Below are 20,438 nucleotides of genomic sequence, written 5' to 3'. Positions count from 1 at the left end.
AAGATCTGAAAAGTCCTAGGCTCATAATACCCAGATATATCCAATCAGTGACCAACACCCCCAAATCAGTTCCAGGGACTGCAGGAAAAAGTCAGCTTTCCCCATGCAGGGAATTTCCAGACAGCAACTTTCATTTCAAACCAACCCCAACCAACCATGAGATTCTCAAGCATCCCTGTGGCTTGAAGACCTCTGGTCCTCTGTGTCTATTTTCTGAACCTCTCCTGACAAAACTCTTGTCACCAAGCCTCCTTTTCCCACATGTACTTGTAGAGCCATCAACACACACCAAGGAAGGGGGAGGTCCTCCCATATGGCACGGGGCAGTCCCCAAGACTTTGATTTTTAACCAACCTTTACTCAATCTCCATGAAGCAACTTAATGTCTAGGAAAAGGTCATATGGACAGAGTGGGGGAATATAGCACGAAGTAATATCCTCTAGATAATAAAGTTTTCCATTGACCCTAGACTCTATTGCAAGAGGATTTGCCTTCTTAAAATAGCCCATTCAATTTAAACAGTTAAATAAGTAGGATATTAACATATTAGTGATAAAGGAAGATTGAGTTGAAAAATCATGCAAGTCAACCCCCACTATGAATTTTCAAATGTAGATTTTATGAAAATACAGTTATTTTTTTAAAATAATTTTTGTTCTGAGACAGTAGAAAAACCTCTTGATCTCTTTCTCCGTGTATCAAATTGCAGGTGGAATGTGGCATGCTTCGTCTGGGAGTTCTCACAATATTAGAAATAAAGTTTATGAACAATACTCTTCTCAAGCATTAAAACAGAAGTTGTGAACTGATTCCACTGATGTTATTTCTTTTACTCATTCATTAACCCAAAATAAGATTAGATAGTACAGCGTAACAATAAGTTTGTCTTCTGTTAATCATCTGCCTGCCATCAGTAATAAACCTCTACAGCAATGTGTGAGGAACAAAATATTTACTAAGATTTTATAAAAATAGATTTTTACTGAAGCAAGATGGCACAGCAAAGACGAGCCAGGGTGCTATTGGCACAGTTCTTGTAAACAATGGACCACAGGTCCAGGAGGGTCACACAGTGTGAACATAAGTAAGAAGAGACTGAATTAAAAAACAACTTATATGCATGGCTGTAACCGGATATGGTGCTTCTGTGGCCACTCGGGCAGTACCAAGCATCTCTGTTTTAAATATCAAACCTCAAATGTGGGTTCAGGCAGCTCAAAGAGCTCGAGTACCTGAACTGAGATGTGGTCTGTGTCTCGGCGTCTCTGCGTGTATGTCAATGCACTGACACGGTACAATGGAGCACCTTCTGCCGCTTTTCACAGCGGTAAGAGGAGCACATCATCCCGTCCTCATCTGGAATGTAAAATATCACCTGAATTCTAATCAAGCTGCCAGTGCAAAGAATTTGCCAGTCATCTAATCCGAGAGAGGCTGTGATTAGCAAGAGTCTTCCAAAACAACTGATGAAAAATTAGGGATTGGTGGGTCCCAGAATAATGATTTCAGTGCAGAATGATCACTTGGTTAAAGCTTTGGGGATTGAGTTGGGACATGAAAGTCAAACCATGAAGGTACAAACCAGACTGCAGAGTAATAATTATCAAGTTAAGAATCGATGGAACATTTAAAAGGGGTGCAAGTCTGTGTCTCATTTTTCTCTTAGGCCAATGGCTGATCCTACAAATATGATTAGGTGCTGCTGAATTCCGCGGGCTCAGTTCAATTTGTCCTAATTATACTTATTAACAGCGACACAGAGGAGTGTCTACAGTGTGCACCACATGGCACGTCCTCATTGGGAGGATGAGTGAAAAAGGTGATTAGCATTCCTTTCATTCTTTATCTTCTGAAGTAAAGGCAGAGAGGGTGGTGGAGGGAAGACCTTAAAAGTTGTTCATAAAGATGTAACATAAAGATGTTGCTATGTCACAACATACCATCTGAGTTATGAGAAGAAACATTTATTTGATGAGTGAATCGATCATATATCATTATTATTATCAATATAATTAATTCAAATCCTTTCTTTCGCCTCAGTCCTAAATATGTAGGTTTTACAGTACATTATGGCATAATATAAAAGAGGAGTCATGGGTGTGGCTGGGAATTTAACTGGAAAACATTACTCTATACACATTTCTGCCCTGTTTACATAAGAACAACACAATGGCGAAAAAGAGAGTCAGAAAACCAGGGAAACAGGGATTTTCACAAACAGGCAATGATGTCAGCCACCGCGAGACCCCACACAGACTGATGAAGGCCCTTGAAAGAGGGGCTCATGGTCCGCGGTGGGGCCGGGGAGGGGGGTGCAAAATAGCTCCTCAAGGGCTATTGAGCCCCTAAGGGCTGTCTGGGATGGAGCATCCCTCAGGCCAGAAGTCAGGTTCTGAACACACTGCGCTCCTTCCTCCGCCAGGCAACAGGTGTCTTCCTGTGGGTGTGGTTAAGCCGGCTGGGTGTTCAATTCGAATACATTTTTTTCATTTCTTTTCTCATTTTGTTTAGAGCAAATCTTCAAAATGGATCACGGAGTTATCTCAAACACCACCCCGCCCCGCCCCCCATCACCGGGACCCAACCCACCCGGTAAACAACTCTGGACCTGGCACCTTGAGAGAATTCCCGCATTTCCTGCTGTACCTTCAAAAGTAACACCGGCTCGGGGTCACCCCTCACAAAAAAGTACGAGCGACGGGCAACATAAACATAGACACCCTCCTCCCCATCATCCCACACCAACGCCTGAAGGGTTAAAACGTCACCCAAATAAATACGCACAGGCACACACGATTGCCACAGAACAAGATGGCAACCTCCTTGTCCTCGCCAGGAGCTTCCAGCACCCTCACCCCCTCGGCCCCAGCCCAGAGCTCAAGGAAACCGGACAGCAGGAGCGCCCGAGGCGGCGCGGGTCGCCGGGGAGCAGGCGAGGGGCTGGCTCGCAGGGGAGGCGGAACGCCGGGGTCCTCGAGTTAGCAAAGTTGTCGGTGCTAAGATGCGCCCTGGCCTGCAGCCCTGAGCCTCCCACCGGCCAGAGATGTTTCCCAGGCACACGGTGATCCGCCAGGACGAGGTGCCATCATTACGCCCGCTGGCACAGTCAACCTTTGGGGGCAGTCATCTTTCTCAAATCCGGGGAGCACGGCCCCGCCCGGTGGGCGGCCGCGGCCACGGTGGCAGCCGCCGGAGCAGAGCGACTGGCGCCCGTCCCGAGTGTACCAAAAGCTCGGCGAACCCCAACAGGTCCCGAGCTCCGCGACGCGCGGCCCGGAGGCTGGCGCGGACATGGGGGCCCTGTGGCCCTTTCGTGGGTCTGCTGGGGACTCGGACGGACGCGCGCGGCTGGCGAGGGCTGGTCCTCCGCCCCTTCCCCACCTCTCACACCCCACCCCTCGCCCAGGACACCAAGCCACATGCCCAAAGGAGGGGGACTGCGAAGCCGCAAAGTTGCATTTGCAGCTAAACAGCTGATCCTCCGCACCCTGGCAGCCGCCGGGTGGGTTCAGGTGGGAAGTGGCACGGGGGGCGCTGTCATTTCTGGGAGGTTCGGGACTCGCGACGACAGGATCCCCCGTCACCGCTCCTCACTGCGGGTCCTCCCAGCCCCCGAGCGCGCCTGGCCCACCAGCACTCACCATCACGTTCCCCTGCATTTTCGCCGTCTTAATCATCGCCTTTTCCTTCATTTTGCCCCAAGTCTGAGCCCGACTTCTGCCCAGGGAAGAGTAACTTAATCCATTGTCTCGGTGGTGATTAAAGTAGAGACTGGACTGGCCGATGTCTGGGTGGAGTTGGCTTTTGAAGAAAATTCAAATTCTTCCAGGTCTTCGGTTTCCCCACCTCCGCCCACCCCTGCCCCTCTTCTCTCCCAGGCGGCTCACAACAGCAGTCAACTCTTTTTGGCCGCCACCGGGAAAGAAAAATACAAAGCTGGAGGAAGGGTAGGGGGGTTACTGCTGCTTTAAACAAAAGCCGGGAACCTGGAGCGGGAGCCTGGAGCCGGGGAGGAGCGGAGGCTGTGAGCCGCGCGCGGCCAGGGCAGCTCCGACAGCGTGCGTGTCCGCCGGGCCCGCGGCAGCGCTCTGCCAGCGACAGCGGCGCCGGCGCGCGGGGCGCACGCGGGGACCCTGGCGGCGCGGGCCGCCTCGGGGGCTCCTCCGGCAGGCAGCGCGGGGGCAGCGGTCGCCGCACTTGTGCCTAAGGGCGGGGGCCCCGGCGGGGCGGCGGCGACGCCAGGGGCGGGCGTGTGTGTGCGTGAGCGTGTGTGGTGTGTGTGTGGTGTGTGTGTGTGTGTGTGCGCGCGCGCGTACACACCGGGTGCTCTGCCTGAACTGGGCTGGAGCGGGAAGGCTCGGGCTGCCTCAAGGTTAAGCGAGCCCACAGTGTTTGGGCAGAGCTGGGAGCCCCTCGGCAAACCCCAGCTCCTGGGGGAGACGCCCCTCCCGCGGGGCCGTGTGTGTGCGCGCGCGACCAACGCACGAGGGGTTTTACAAACAGGCACTACCGCGGTTTCCGCGGGTGCAGCCGCCGCCTCCCTCGCGGCGCTCACTGTGGATCGGCGGCGACTAGCTCCCGGCTGCGCCCGCCAGAGGGAAGGGAGAGGCCGGGCAGACCGGGCGCGGCTGTGCACGTCGGCCGCAAGTGTGGAGAAGCAGAGGGGGAAGCGGAGGGCCGGCGCGGGCTGGCAGCTCATAAATAATGTTGTTTCAGGTTACTATGGGACACACGTTCCGTCTCCATGGTTGCACTCCGGGCCCGCATCCGAATCTGCCGCCGCCGCAGCTCCACGGCACAGGGCACCTTTCTGCAGCGGCAGCTCCCGGCGCCGCCCGCACCGCCGCCCTCCGGCCGCACACCTGGCCCCCTAGGCGCCACTTCCTTGCGGGCCTTCGCCCCAGCCGCGACCCTTTGGGCGTCTTTGTTTCTTAGGATCTGATCCCGTCTGCTTCCTAGAGCCCAGCCTGGCGCCAAGGGGTCTACCCGGCTCCGGAGCCAGCGGGGCATTCGCCGGGGCTCAAACCCAGCTCCGATTCCCCGACCCAACCTCCACCCAGAGCGTCGGTTGCCCAGTGACCGCGCCCTGGGTTCCCCGATAGCCACCCCTGGGCGCTGCTCGGATTAATCATTCCCAACCGCGGGATCGCTCTCGGGACCACACACGGACGCGCGCTCCCGAGAGCGCGCACGCAGAATGTGGTCAAATTCCAGTGCGGACCGACCCCGACCGCTGGGAAGAGCAAACAGAGGATGTCTCCCCGCGCCGCAGCTCTCCTCCACCGGGGACCAGGCCGCTCCAAAAACGCCATTTGGAGCTGCTTCAACCGACATCGGGGCATCAGGCTTGAACTCACTGTCGTGTGTGTGTGTGTGTGTGTGAGAGAGTGTAAAGGCGCGCCCTCTCCTGGGGGCAGTGGAGAGAGGGAAGAGCCGAGAGGAGTTTGAAAAGCCTTTCCATTTTTTTATATTCACAAAAAATCTCTGGATGTAATAATGAATAAGAGGCCAGTTTGGAACTCACACTGAAGCAGAAAATTCTGAGCAATTGCAACAGTAATTATATGTAAATTACCCACAATACTTACATATGCATGCATATATTACACATTCTACATGCCAGCAGTTGGTTTACAGGTGAAAACTACTTGTCACCGATGATTTGGCTTAAGAGGTAGGTGGAAGAAATAGGTGAACCGAACCTGCATGCTGGAAAGGAAGCTTTTGAAGGAACGTGGGTTAGCATTTGCCTAGAAAGTGGCAGGCAGAAGACTAGCACTTTGTAGGTTTAAGAGGCACTCTCCTGTGTTAGGATTCTTAATGACAACTTTTCGCTAGAAATGAACCTTGGCACAGTTCATCCTTGTACTGTCGACTTTACGCTAAACCCAGCCCAAAGTGGACAAAAAATACTGCCAATCTTAATTCTGTTTTCAAGCAGCATTAAGATTTCTTTCTCTTCTTTATTTGAAGTGACGCTGATTCATTTGGAATCTTCTCTATTTTTCCCGCTAAGAATAGGCAGTTGGAACTGCTCCCTCACAACCTGCCTTTTCCTACCCTATCACCATATGATGGTGTAGGGAGGCAAAAGCAAGGAAACAGGACAAAAATATTTCTTTATCATGGCATTTTTGTAGCTTCCTTTAAATTATCTCTGGAAATGGAAAATGGAATAATATGGACTAAACTTTAAGTTAATAAATAAATAATTCTGTTGGTAGACTGAATGTTTTCTCCTGACTCTCCCCACAGCTATCAGCCAAAACTATTTGTCTGGGACACCTGTGTTCCTCTCTTCCTGCCTTGCCTGTGGCAGACAGACCCACAGAAAGGACAGGGCTAAACGCAGTTGTAAAGAGGGAATGTTGTACGGAATACAAGAGCAAAGCAACTCTGACTATTCAACAGTGACTCTTCACTCTTTGCAACTCATCTACTTTGAGCCATTGACTTACGGAATGCTGGGGAGAAAAAGAATGAAGGTCGATAAAGAGGGATCTGGGAGAAAGGAAGAAGCTAAGAGTATAAGAAAAAATGCTTAAAATAGGATTCTCAATTGCCGTATTAATTTAGGATATTAAATTTTATGAGAAATTAGGAAATATTTGAAGACGGCATGAGCATCAAAACCTCTATTGCCACCCCACGCCCATCCTCAAGATGGTTTTTGTGTGTGTGCTGTGTCACATTTATGCATGTGGGATGCACATGTGGCCCTATACTTATCAATATGTGTTGGGTCATTTCTCTATTTTTGCAGTTGCGTTTCTAGCTCTTTCCAGTCCATAGAAGAGCATGTTTGCCTCACCATTTTCACCCTAGTGCTTCTGTTCCATCTGACCAGATAGGATCTGCCATGTTTCCTAGCACCCAGATCTTGTGTACCTTTGTTTCACGTTGATTCATGGACATCTATTTAACTCTAGCAAGCTCTCTCCAAACCTGCTATAATGCAGCTGTTGGTTGTGTTCATCCTTCTGCTCCATCCTTAATTTATGTCTCTTTGGCATTAGCAACTATTTCAATTAAAGTAGTTTTGATTTCAGTTGGGACTTTTGGCAAAACGTTCAGTTTCACATTTGACATCAGGTAATATTTACAGCAGACGAATAGATTCATCATGTCATTTTATCAGTGCTCTTGTTACTTCTTACTAGAAGTTTAAGTCTACCCAGGTGACTTTCACTGTAGGGAAAGTCAACGTGGGAAATTTACAGTTTGTAAAAGCGAAAGTCAAGGTGGCTGAATTAGTCAGGGTTTTCCCGAGAAACAGAAGCAATAGGAAATATGTGTAAGTTTCTTATAAAGAATTGGCTCACGTGAATTTGGAGGCTGACACGTCCCAGGATCTGCAGTCAGGGCTGGAGACCCAGAAGAACCAAGGATGTAAGTTCCAGTATAGAAGTCAACAGACTCAAGCCCCAAGGAGAGCTAATGTTTCTGTTGAGGCTGAAGGCAGGAAGACACCGGTGTCCCAGCTCAGAGCAATCAGGTAGAGGAAGTTCCCCCTTACTCAGCTTCTGTGCCATGTGGGTCTTCAAAGGATTGGATGAGGCCCACCCACGTTAGGGAGGGCAGTCTGCTTTACTCAGTGTACTGATCCAAATGTTAATCTCATCCAAAAATATCCCCACAGACATACCCTGAACCATGTTTGACCAATTATCTGGGCGCCTCGTGGCCCAGTCAAGTGGACTCCTAAGATTAACCATCCCAGTACATAAGAAAAGAGACTGGTTATTCTTATCACAAACTATTCTTTTACTCACAGATTAATTCCTTACTGATGTTCTTTAAAATGTGAGCTTTCTTATTGCATTGAAAACATCGTTAATTCTTTATAATTTGATTTGCCCATAAATTTTCAGGAAGATATCTCCTGGAAAGAAAATGAAATCTGTCAGTATTTATTTTATAAAATGCACAGGAATGATAACAACGGTTTGGAGAGAAGATTTAGGAATTAAACAAAATAAATTATGTAGTGACAGTAATTACATGCCAAGCACAGTGATTTTCTTATAGGAAAAAGTCTTCATCCTCAAAAAGTTCACAGTGTCTGGTGGGAGACATCAAAATTAACAATATTGACAACGACAATATTAAGAATACGAATATGATACAGGAATAGAAATGAGAGGGCTTGTGGAGTGTTTGGGCAAATATCAGAGAAAGCTAAAACCAGAGGTGACAGCTGACATACATCTCAGAGGAACAATATAAATTTAGCCACTAGGGACACGGAGGCAGGGGGAAGGAGGACCAGCAGAGGACTCTCACGAGGAGTTCAGACTGCCGACACACAGAGCAGGAAGGTGGAGCTGAGGTGGAAATACGCATTGAGACCAGCAGTGGAAGCCCTGTCAGTCTCCTATTGGAATCTCCTGTTGGAAATGAAGTGCGAGGCCAAGGCCCCCAAGTAGAGAATGACATAGCCACATTCATATGCTGAAAGCAGGAAGGTCTTCTCCTCTACTCCACCCTCTGAAGGCCAAGAGGCAAGGCAATTCGGAAGCTCCTGCAGGAATGTTGAGTAGGAACAAGGGTGTGGACATTGTGGCAGGTAGTTTGGGCGAGAGAAGAGTCATTTATGGATCATCCATGTAAAACTAGTAAGCCCAGTGTCACCTCAGCTTGCATCTGACACGTTTCTCAACTGTTCCTTGCCTGCCATGCATTGGCACATTGCCAAGAGATGGAAACTAGATTTAACATCAACTCAGTGATAACATAACATTAAAATTGCTATGTTGGCCACTTCAGCACTGACCTTTCTTATAGCTAGAACAGCACTCCTAATAACTTAATACACATATTTATTTACATGTCTGTCTCCCCGTACCAGGACATATGCTGTCATGATTTTCTTTGCATCCTCATGCTCTCAAACTGTGGCTGATAAAGATAGGTGTTCAATACATGTTTCTTGAACAAATGAAGCAATGAATGAAGGGACATTTGTGCCACTGTCTCTCGTCCAAGAATTGACACCATACAACCTCCTAATCAATCTCTTTTTAAACCTAAGCACATTGCTCTATTGATGAAAATTATATCAGAGAAGTCCCAACTGTACACATAAACAACCCTCCAAATTTAAGTAGAAGACCTGTAATCTTTGGCAATGTTTCACTTCTCCAGAGTAGACCAAGAGTCAGGAAATTAAGTTAACTCCTATCTCTGGCCTCGCTCAGTTTAACAGATTATTTCCTTGGTCCACTGAAATCACAAACTTCTCAGGAATGCGTTAATTCTCACCCAGTCCTTTAGCTTAGATTGGCCACAGCAGTCTTCTATTTCAGCTAATAGACTTCTATGGACCAAAATACATATGGGCCAGGGTCTGTCTTGCCCCCTCACACCTTGTCTCTGAACATTAGTGGGTGTGTTCTGCTGTCCACCCAGTTTACACGTGGAGGAACAAAGGATGAGAACCTGGCTTGCTTAGCCCCGGCCATGCCTCACTTCTTCAACATTCTAGGCCAACACCGCATCTGTTTCAAGTACTCAGCTAATACTGCCTCCTTATTCTAATCGGTTGGTTAGGACCTCTAGCCTACTGCAATATTTTGTTGGTGTTAAGTACATTTTAAGGAAGTGTAAGAAGTATTAAACTATTGATAGCTCTTTTATACATACGAATATCCATATCAAGAAGCTTTGTAAATAAGCAAATTATTGGAAAATATAAGCAGTTAAATGTGTGAGAATCCTATTATCTTTAGGCAATGTGAAATTCCTTTACATAATATTTCTATTTCACAGAATCAGCAGAGCAGAATATATATTTTAGGTTCCTGTGGAATCTTTTATAGAAGAGAAATGGCCTAACACTTACGGACTGAAAGTAATGGACACAGAAAATGTATTTAGGCAAAGAGAGGTATTTTAATTTGCTCATAAGATTATTCAGCCAGTTTAGGCACAGAGCTGGGAACATACAGACCTCTTGACTCTGCCAGGCTGCTTTCCACTGAGCCTGAGATTATCTATGCCCAGAAAGGAATGAAAACCTGAATAATTGTCAGTAGACTGACATCCGTCTCAGTAATCAAGAAGAGTAAACCCTGCATGTTCTGGAGTTGCAAGCCATATTGCAAACCTATGGCTGAGGCATACACTCAACACACATGATTTCTTCCCTGCTAAAAATGCTACAAGCATATATTTTTAAAAATATAAGTTTGACTCTTGTTTTTCTACAAAAATAATCTCAAAGCCATTTTACGCCCACTACAATTGCTATAATAAAAATGTATTTTTTCTCATATTGATTTGTATGACTTTTTTTGCATTAAGAAAACTGACCCTTGATGATATGCATTTTAAGTAACATGTTACTCATTTGTTGTTTAGCTCCAAGCATCTATAATTGTATAATTTAAAAAAATATATTCAAGGGGGCTGGCCCCGTGGCTGAGTGGTTAAGTTCGTGAGCTCCGCTGCAGGCGGCCCAGTGTCTCTTCCCCCAGTTCCTGACACAGAGCCCCTAAAACCTTTGTAATTTCCTCAGTGATAGGGGCACTAAGAGCATCTTTTGTTCCAATATTGTTCTTTAACCCCAGTTCCCGACACGGGGCTCCTAGATCCCTGAGGATTTCCTGGGTGTTGGGAGCATCTTTTGTCCTAACGAGGGGACTCTTGGTGGGCGCCTGGAGAGCTTCACCCTGGGGGCTGGTCCCCAGAAAGACCAAGCCATGATTAGAAACTTAGAACTTTCAGCTGCACCCCTAAGCTCTGGGGAGAGGTGAGAGGATAGAGACTGAGTTAATAACCCATCATGCCTAGTTGATGAAGCCCCCACAGAAAACCTCTAATGGAAGGGGTTTGGAGAGCTTTCAGGTTGATGAACCCATGGAGGTCCCAGGAGGGTGTTGTTCCTGGAGAGGGCATGGAAGCTCTGTGCCCCTCCCCCGTATGTACCTCTTCATCTGGCTATCCATCTGTGTCCTTTATCATATCTTTTATAATAAATGAGTAAATGTAAGTAAATTGTCTCCCTGAGTTCTGTGAGCCATTATACCAAATTATTAAACCTGAAAAGGGGCTCATGGACACCCAATTTGTAGTCAAGATGGACAGAAGTGTAGGTAGCCTGGGGACCCAGCACTTGCAGATTGGCATCTGAAGTGGGGGCAGTCTGGTAGCACTGAACCCTTCACCTATGGTGTCCATGCCACCTCCAGTAGCTAATGTCAGAATTGAAGTGAATTGTAGCACACGCAGTTGGTGTCCAGAGAGTGGGAGAATTGGTTGGTGTGGGCCTTTTCTCTAAAGAATTGCTACCACCAAATTGTCCTTTGGGATATGCCATCCATCTACGTTGAAGAGTTCAATAAAAAAGGAGTCCCTGTGAAACCAGTTGAATGATGTCATCAACTGCTTTTTCCCTAACATTGCCACGCTGTCCCTTTCAACAAGTAAACTCTTTGTCTCAGTCCTGGAAGGAGATTTGCACTGCCTGACCAAGATGTATATTTTCGCCTTGTGGATGTTGTACATGGTGCCGCTGACTGCATCTCCCTCAGCTGTGTAGGACGCAGAGCTCATTGCAGAAGGCTCCAGGCCATGTGCTTTGTCGTCAAACCCAGCGCCTGGCTTCTTAGTTTCCAAACTCCTATTTACCCTTCACCAAAACTTCCTTCCTTATCCTATCTGACAGTGCAGTTTTCAGAATGATATGCATCTTTTGGACATGCTAGGTGCATTAGAGGATAATAGTATGTATGAGTAATCAATTACCATTTATATTAATCCATTAGCCAGATATGTCTTACTTAGAGAGCGTAGCTATGCAGAAAGTTTTAATTTTGAGACTGCAAATTGTGGTAACTACAATTTGCAATATTTTTAGAGCAGGGACCCCATTTTTATACATATAAATTATAAATATGTTCACAGTTTATGATAACTATCAATGTTAATAATATTAATCCCACTGCCTTGAATTTATATAAAGTCTTTTCTTTTAATACAGAAAATTAATCAATCTAGAAGTTTCTCACAGTCTACATATGATTCAAAAAGAAACATTATCTGTGATAACTGACTGGGAACATTTAGCAAGTGGTAAAATAGCTGGAGAGGCCATAATTTCCAGGTCTGATATGGGAAGGATAATAAAAATGCAATTTTGTAACACCTGCTACTTTACTAAGCACCTCAGGAATGCTTTTGAAAATTAACATACTCTACATAATTAAAATGGGTAAGTGTAGGCACAGAGCGTTAACGTCTCTCTCCCCTGCTTTGTTTGAATGTTCGGTGTGAGTTTGAGTATGTATAAGCCAAAGGTTAAAGTGTCAGCCATTCTGGGTGGGGAGAAAAGAACGGAATGAGGTAGAATATTCTCTAACTAGCTTAGAAGCCACAGAAACAATGACAAGGGTGAGGTTGAAAGAACAACAGAAATGCCAGGGCAGAAAGTAGAAGGCGCACTCTCTCAGGAAAAGGAGGGAAGTGTAATAAAGGGACCTTTTCTAAAGGTGTAGTCAAGATTTGGGAAAGTCAGCCAAGGATGGTGCAGGACCTGGGGCTAGTAACTGGGAGCCATTCCCCATCCTAGGCTTGAGGGGCTGGAGGAGGGGAGCAGCGACAGACCCCAGGAAGGGAAACTGTATGCCCAGGCTGCCTGCCAAAAGCTACGGTCTTCAGTTCAGGGAATTGGGTCGGGGAGGAAATGCTCTGACTCCTGCCCTCTGCCCTCCACCTCCCACCTGCGCCTCCCATGGCCAAACCCAGTCAGAAGCCACAGGAAGGATGCCGTCCATGCCAGTCAGCCTGCTGCGGCTGGGAGAGTGGAGAAGGTGAGGAGGCACCAGAGGGTGAGGTGGGTGCCTTGTACAGCCCCACATCTCCCAACACAGTGGAGATTCCCCCAGCTGACGGATTTAACTCTTTGAGAGTCAGTCCTTTAGAGTGAAATAGGGGTCCACTTTCAAAAATCTAAATACACTGAAATAGATGGGGCAATCTTTGGCTAGAATAACAATCATAGTTTGTATAGTGAAAAGGACCATAATAACAGCAGCCTTTATTTAGTGATAATTATGGAATGGACACACCCTCAGTGCTTTCGTGCATTAGATAACTTAGCCCCAGCACAACCCTGTTCAGCAGGTCCACGGAGCTCCACGGTGCAGATGGTAAACAGCACTGGTGGTCCTATCACTCATTAATGGCAGCACAGAACTGAAAGATCAGATAGATGTTTGTCTCAGAGTGTCCGTCCCAGCCAGCTCAGAGCACTGATTTCAGTTCTTGTGTGGGATTTTGTTCATTATTATAACTTCTTATTTTCTGATCTATTCTATGGACGTATTCTCATTTTTGTGGGCCACATTTCCAAATTAAAGATTCAGCCTACTAGAGAAATGCTGAAGACATATGCTCTACCCACAGAAGGCATTTATAGAGTTATGAATTTCTGAATGGCAAAGCAGTCATGGGGGTATAAATATCACTTCACTGCATCACCACACAGCCTGAGGCTGCCTTAATTGTCGCAGATAATGATAATTATATATTGCCTCCATTAACTCCACCATATCAAGCCACGTTCTTTCCCCTCACATTCAGCAACTCCTATGTTCAGAAAAGGAAATAAAAATCTCATCTTCATTAAACATCTCTGTTTAAAGCTGAAGGGAAAAAACAAGGTCTTCAAAGCAGCGTGTGGAGAATTACTGTGCCGGAGAGCGGTGGGTTTAACTCCTCTCACAGCAAGCTGGACATGTCCTCGCAGGCTGGGCTTTCAGAGGAGGCGAATGGTTCTGGGAACTACCCAACACATGAAGGACACAGTGGTTTGAAGCCTCTTGTGTAATCTGGGGGCGGCAGGGGTGGCACGGGGTATCACGGAAGAATTCACGAGAAGGAGGAGCACTGAGAGTGAGTCTTGGCAGGTCCACGCCTTCCCTGGAGAGAACAGTCTGCCAGCATCCCTGCCATCCCTTCCCACTGAGGACTGGCCCCCTCCCCTTGCTGCAGCGGGACCCACCCCCTGGCGTGACTTTTGAAAACTCGGGAATGAGAGCCTTGTTCCTGGTGGCTGCAGCATGTGTCCCACGTCTTCCTCACAAGTACAGTGACCACGCGTCTCTACACTTAATCAGTCCACTCTGAGTCAACTCAGTCTCTCTCAACTGATGGCATAGAAAGTTCTCTTGTCGTTTTCCAGCAAGAAGCGGAAGGAGAAGAAACAACAAAAAGTGGAAAAGCTGCCACTCAAGCCAGGCTGGTGGAGTCTCTCCTACCCTCTCCTTAGAAGATGTGTGTTAACGACTAATTAGAATGAGACGGAACAAGTGCATCAGTATGTAAATGAGGCTTGGAAAAAAAATCCCAGCATCACAATTTCAGAACTAGAGAGAACCCTGGAGTCGACTGAGAACTCAACCTATTTTTGTACAATGGATTTACTTCATGAACCAGTTCTTCATTTACACAAAGGACAACCCACCTTGACCACATCCAAATGATCACAGATTTCCAATATATGGTATTGTCCTTAATGAGGTTTTAGTACTATGCAGATCTGATCTGAATTATACCCGCAAGCCAAACATTACTAAAATCTTCATAGCCGTATCTTTATAAAAAAATATTCTAGATATGTGCCTATATGCTAAGCATCAAAATTAGTCTAGATTTAATATCTATTTTTCATTCTCTTTAGTTTAAGTGATGTCTTAATACTGCATGGACAGTGGATGCCAGCACCAGATGAGAAAAACATCATCCCAAGTGACTTAACATTCATAGTCTATCCCCAAACGTTATCCAGCAGAAGAATCATGGCTTTGTTCCAACGTCGCGGCTAGAAAGCAGCGCGCGGGGAGGCAGAGAGGACATTTTTCAAGTGGTAGAAACAGCTCCTTTCTGATAGAATTTTAGATTTTGTGTTGAGCTTAGCACTTTAAATATTGACTATAGCAAGTAGCACCAGCAGTTTTATACACACACACACACAGAATTTCTGAGTTCTAAGGACACACATCCTAATAATCTGATATTGGAATTATGTCCAATATTTTCTAAATAACGACTAAGGATTTTGTTTAACCTGTTTGAAAAGGAAAATGATTTTAAAAATTAGATGAAATCTTTAGTCTATTTTGTGACCTAAAAATGTGGTCTCGTAAGGAAACAAATTATTTCCACTTTTAAAATCTCCTTCACGACAAAAGGAATTAATTTAGAGAATGTATTATAATTTTCATCAATATTTTCTGCATTTGCAAAGTAAACAGAGAGAGGCAGGGAACCAGGTGATAGGAAGTCCAATGCTGTTTAGATGTTTTGTACGCAGTTGTGTTTTGGCATTTTCCGTGAAAGAAGTTCTGACTCCACAAAACACCCTGACTGTCTGGGGCCAATGACTGCACGTAGAGCTCATTCTGTGTGTTGCAGACTGATCCTCTGAATGGTCGCATTGTGTGCTCCCTTGAATTAAGGCACAGAGGCCTTGGTTATCTTGAAAATGGGATTTGGATGGTTACATAAAATGCCATTATTAGTCATTAACACTTGAGCTTAAATTAATTATTCTAATAAGTTAACAAACAGAGGTCCCTTGAGAATCGGCCATGGGCAGGTGTGTTTATATACGGGCTCAGAGGTAAGTGACAAACGCACAGCACACCACCCCTCAGGCAGGATCAGATGTGAATCCCTAGTGAATAATTCCTCTTCACTCAGAGTTACACTTAGGGCAGCTCTTCTCTTGCTCATATCCAGCACCCCAGATCTGTAGTACGATTTTCTTCATACATAATATTATGAATTGAATAACCTTGGCTTATTTAGGGGAAGAATATATCATCTGATCAACTCTAGACACTGTTGGGAAAGTAAGGATGTAAGTAAGAATGTTGAAAAATTAATAACCAAAATCATTAAAAAAATGTGACAAAGAAAATGGTATCAATCCAGAAAATGGCATGGGAAGTGTCATGGACTTTAAGGTGGTGGCCATGATCCCCACCTCCTGCTTTTCATGTGCTCATGTGACACCTTCCCCTCGAGTGTAGAGGCCCTGGGACTCTCTTCTAACCAGCGGAATATGGCAGAGGTGATGGGCTGAATGTGATCACATGTTTGTGACACGTTTGTGACCGCACTACAGAGACTGTGCCATTAGTCTTCCTAGCAGACTTGCTCCCTTCTTGCCTCGAACAAGCAAGCTGCCAAGGTGTGAGAGGTCATGCGGAGAGGGCCACATGGCAAAGAAGGTGACTTCCAGCTGACAGCCAGCAAGAAGCAGAGCCCCTCAGCCCAACAACCTACTAGGACCTGAATTCTGCCAGTGAGCTGGGAAGTGGACCCCTCCCCGGCGAACTCTCAGAGGAGACCAGGGCCACAGTGGACATCTGGATTGCAGGCTTGTGAGAGCCTGAGCAGAGGAGCCAGTAAGCTGTGTCTGGACTCCTGACTCACAGAAACTGTGAGAAAACAAACGTGTATTGTTTAAGCCACTAAGCATGGTAACGTTGTTACACAGCAATAGATAATAGCACTAAGAAGGGGAAACAGAAGCAGCTGGAAAGCACTGAAAGAAGAAAGCACAAAATTACACAGGAGGGCTATGTCCAAAAATAGTAACACTCCCACTAATTACTAACGCATCCAAATTTATCTATTAAATAACAGAGGTGTTCTAGTAAACAGAATACAAATTAATTTTGATTTTTAACTCAATATAAAAGACTTTAAAATGTTACAGGAGGGATGAAAATAAGGGTCTATAAAGAATATACCAAATAAATGCTAAGAAAGAGGAGAGAGGGGCAGTGCTGTTTCTACGGGACAAAGAGGAAGACAAAGTAAATAGTGGGATGCACGGGGAAGGATGTTTCATAGTGGTGATGAGAAGGATTCCCCAAGAACATTTAAAAAAGTCAGAATCCTGAATGTACGTGAAAGCACAGGATTGAAATACATGAAACAAAGGGGATAGGAAAACTGCCATTTCCAGCAAGATTGCTAAATAGACCTTTGGAAGAAACTTGACTTGTGCGGCATTTGAAAGGAAATGATAGATAAAATGTTAAATTGTTCTTTCTTTTAGAAAAAATGTGTGGCATAATAGGAGTCAAGTGGGAGAAAATTTAAGGGTTTATGGGACATCAGGAAAGGAGACAAGTCCTTATCCACAGCAGTCAGGGGTCAGTGGTGGGGTCTGACGGCTAGAGCCTGAGGCCTGAGTCAGGACGCAGCAATGACCCCAGTGGTGACCTGGGAGAGCTCCCTCTGCAGGTGGCCTGTGGGATAATTACCTGACTCAGCCTTAAAACTCCATGGAACATCCTAAGAAAGAAAAAATATATCTCTACTAATTATTCCTAACCACCTCTGGGTTAGAGCCTCTGTTCACGTTAATTGTGTGGCCCAAAGACATGAAGCCAAGCACAAACTTAAGGCAATCCAGTTTTGAATATGCCCCTATATTTTGGTTGAAGAAAATACAACAATTCTTCTGTGCAGGAATGCACTTAAATGCCCGTGCTCAAAGATTCCTATAGATAAAGTTCCAAAGAGGGGAAAATCTTACAAATAGAAAACAGCTGAAATAAACATAAAAAAATAAGCCATCATAAATTAAAATCAAAAGAAACAACTCTCCCCTATACATCAGAGCCCAAAACATGGAAGAGAATGGAATTATCAAATAAAGTGACTAGGCTAAATGTGTTTAAAAAAATAACTGAAAGCATGACAATAGAAAAAAACACTATCAAAACTGGCAGGCCAAATTAGAAAAATATCCAAAGAGAATGTATATAACTAAAAATGTAAAACACAAAAATAGAATCTTAAAGAATGGATATAACAAGATACAAAATATAGCCCAAGAGAGAGATCATGAACTGAAATACTGATTTGGATAGTTCTGATTCTAGTAATGGTAAAGTAACTTATAACAAACTAACCTTGTAAATTCTGGGAAAAAATTTAAAAGTAACATAATTTGATGGTTCTAGAGAGTTCCTAAAAGTCGAGATAAGCTGAACCCCTGAAAGGAGAGAACTTCACTAAGTTAGAGCCCCGTTCCCACAGCTTTCCCCGAGCGACACTCTCCAGGATGTGGATGCAGCATGGTTAGAAAGAAAACAGAAAGCCCTGGGTTTATTGGCTTTGGGCCCAGGAGGAGAGAATTTGAGACGCCAGAGCACTGTAAACCCAGGTGGGAAATCTCAGAAATGAAGGAGTCACAGTGGGGAGGGGCCAAAGTCTGCATATAAAATCCCCACAAATGTTAACTGACTGACGACTTAGACAAGCATGTGGAAGACACCAAGTAGCCCAGTAGAAAGCAGCAGTTGGAAGGTGAAAAAACTGAGCTCAGATTCCAGTTGATGCCCACCAGAAGGAAGACAGAATTTAGATTTTAGCTGCTTCCAAATTAGAGGTTTGGTAAACACTCAGGGTGTCTATTAAAATCCTAAAAGGTCCAGGGGCTGGCCCCGTGGCCGAGTGGTTAAGTTCCACACTCCGCTGCAGGCGGCCCAGTGTTTCGTTGGTTCGAATCCTGGCGGCGGACATGGCACTGCTCTTCAAACCACGCTGAGGCAGCATCCCACATGCCACAACTAGAAAGACCCACAACGAAGAATATACAACTATGTACCGGGGGGCTTTGGGGAGAAAAAAGGAAAAGAATTAAAAAAATCTTAAAAAAAAAAAAAGAAACATAAAAAAAAATCCTAAAAGGTCCAGATCTAGAGGTCTGCGCTAATAAGGCACAAAACTAACTCCCTATATTCAAGATGATCAGTCCTGAATGTCCCTGCCTGCCACAGCAAACTTTAGGCATCTCCTGAAGCCACAGTCTTCAGAATACGTCATCTCCAAAGTCTAGTATACAATATAAAATTGTTAGACAGGCAAAGAAATGGTAAAAGATTGTGCATATTCAAGAAAACAGAAGTTGATACGAACAGATCTTGAGATCATCAACATCTTAGAATTAGCAGACAATGAGTCAAACACAGCTATTATAAATATGGTCAAGTGCTTAAAGGGAAAAACGGTTCTGAGGAGTGAAGAGATGAGTAATCCCAGCAGAGAAAGTCCAGTGTAAAAGATAAAACAAATGAAAATTCTAAAACTGAAATGTCTGAATTTTTTTTAAAAAGTCACTAGATGTTCTTAACCCCAGATTGGAGATGGCTGGAGAACCAGTCTATGGACTTGAAGATGGGTCAGCAGTCATTGTCCAATATGAAGAACGGAGAGGAAGAAAAGATTTTAAAAAGACAACAGAGCCAATTTGGCCTCTGGGACAATATCCCGTGGTAAAATGCATTAATAACTGCAGTTCCAGAAGGAGAGGAGAGATAGAATGAGGCACACAAAATTCACTGAAGTAGAGCATATGCTGGACCATAAAACAGGTCTAAACACATTTCTCAGAAAAGACACATAAGACGTTAACACAGAAAAACTGATCAATTGGACTTGTTCAAGGTTAACACAGACTGAGAGAATACATTTGCATATCTATGACAAAGGACTTGTATCCAGAATATATGAAGAATCCCTACAAATCAATACCAAAAGGACAAAAGTACCCAAGAATAAAATGGTAAAAGGACTTGAACATATACTTAAGAGAAGAATTAATTTGAGAAGGCAATAAGCACAGGAAAAAAAGAACTTGCTCAACACTGTAAGTTTCAGAGAAAAAAATTAAAACCCATCAAAATAGCTAAAGTTAAAACTGACGATACCAAACGCTGGGGACAACGTGAAGCTGCAGGCTCTCGCACGTCATCACTGTGCTGGCGGGCGAAACGCAAGCACAGCGAATCTGGAAAGCTTTCAGACGGTGTGCTAGAAAGTTAAACAGACAGCTGTCCGATGAGCAAGGATTCCACCCTTATGTATTTGTCCAAGAGAAAGAAAAGAGTCAATAACTGGATACAAATAATTTAATCAAAAGTTAAAACAATTAGAAATAATTAAAATATTCAATTTGTCATCAAAACCTGGGCACTTTCAGGAATAGTCAGGACAAAGGAAGGGTGAAGATAGTTAAGGTTAAATTAGTCTAAAGTCCTTGTTTGTTTGAAATAAGAATTTAAGTTGATTAAATTTTGGCTTATTACATTAAAAGTACATGTTAAAATGTCTATGGTAACAACCAAAGAAGAGAAATAGAGTGTTTCATTTTCATACTAGTGGAGGAAAGAAAATGAATCGGTTTATTTAAGCCAAAAGAAAGCAAGACAAGACAAGAAAAGCTTGGCCAAGTATAACAAATAAAATGGAAAACAGAAAAATAGAGAGAATTCCAATACACTAGTAATTATAGTCATGGTTAAATCCCAAATGAAAAGATAAATATTGGTAGAGTAAATACAAAACTAAAGTCTTAATTTATTCTGTTTAGGAGAGGCAAATCTAAAATACAAGTACAGGGAAAGATTGAAGG

At 44.7% G+C, this 20,438-nt stretch overlaps 1 protein-coding gene across 3 annotated transcripts in view; it reads right to left on the bottom strand.

The window, feature by feature from the left end:
* DPP6 (dipeptidyl peptidase like 6) overlaps positions 1–20,438 on the bottom strand; it is a 987,445-nt gene that overhangs the window by 882,458 nt on the left and 84,549 nt on the right. The window contains exon 1 of one of the 3 annotated variants that reach the window (XM_070616961.1): positions 3,643–4,395. The exons of 1 other annotated variant lie outside the window; for it this stretch is intronic. In XM_070616961.1, coding sequence (XP_070473062.1) covers positions 3,643–3,693 — 51 coding nt within the window. In that variant the 5' untranslated portion in view covers positions 3,694–4,395. Of the gene's footprint in view, positions 1–3,642; positions 4,396–20,438 lie in introns of those variants that run through there. One more of the 3 variants, XM_070616964.1, reaches the window with a different exon arrangement.

This window comes from Equus przewalskii, chromosome 4 (assembly GCF_037783145.1).
Source record: "Equus przewalskii isolate Varuska chromosome 4, EquPr2, whole genome shotgun sequence".
Lineage (NCBI taxonomy): Eukaryota > Metazoa > Chordata > Mammalia > Perissodactyla > Equidae > Equus > Equus przewalskii.
This window is presented reverse-complemented; position numbering and strand designations above follow the sequence as displayed.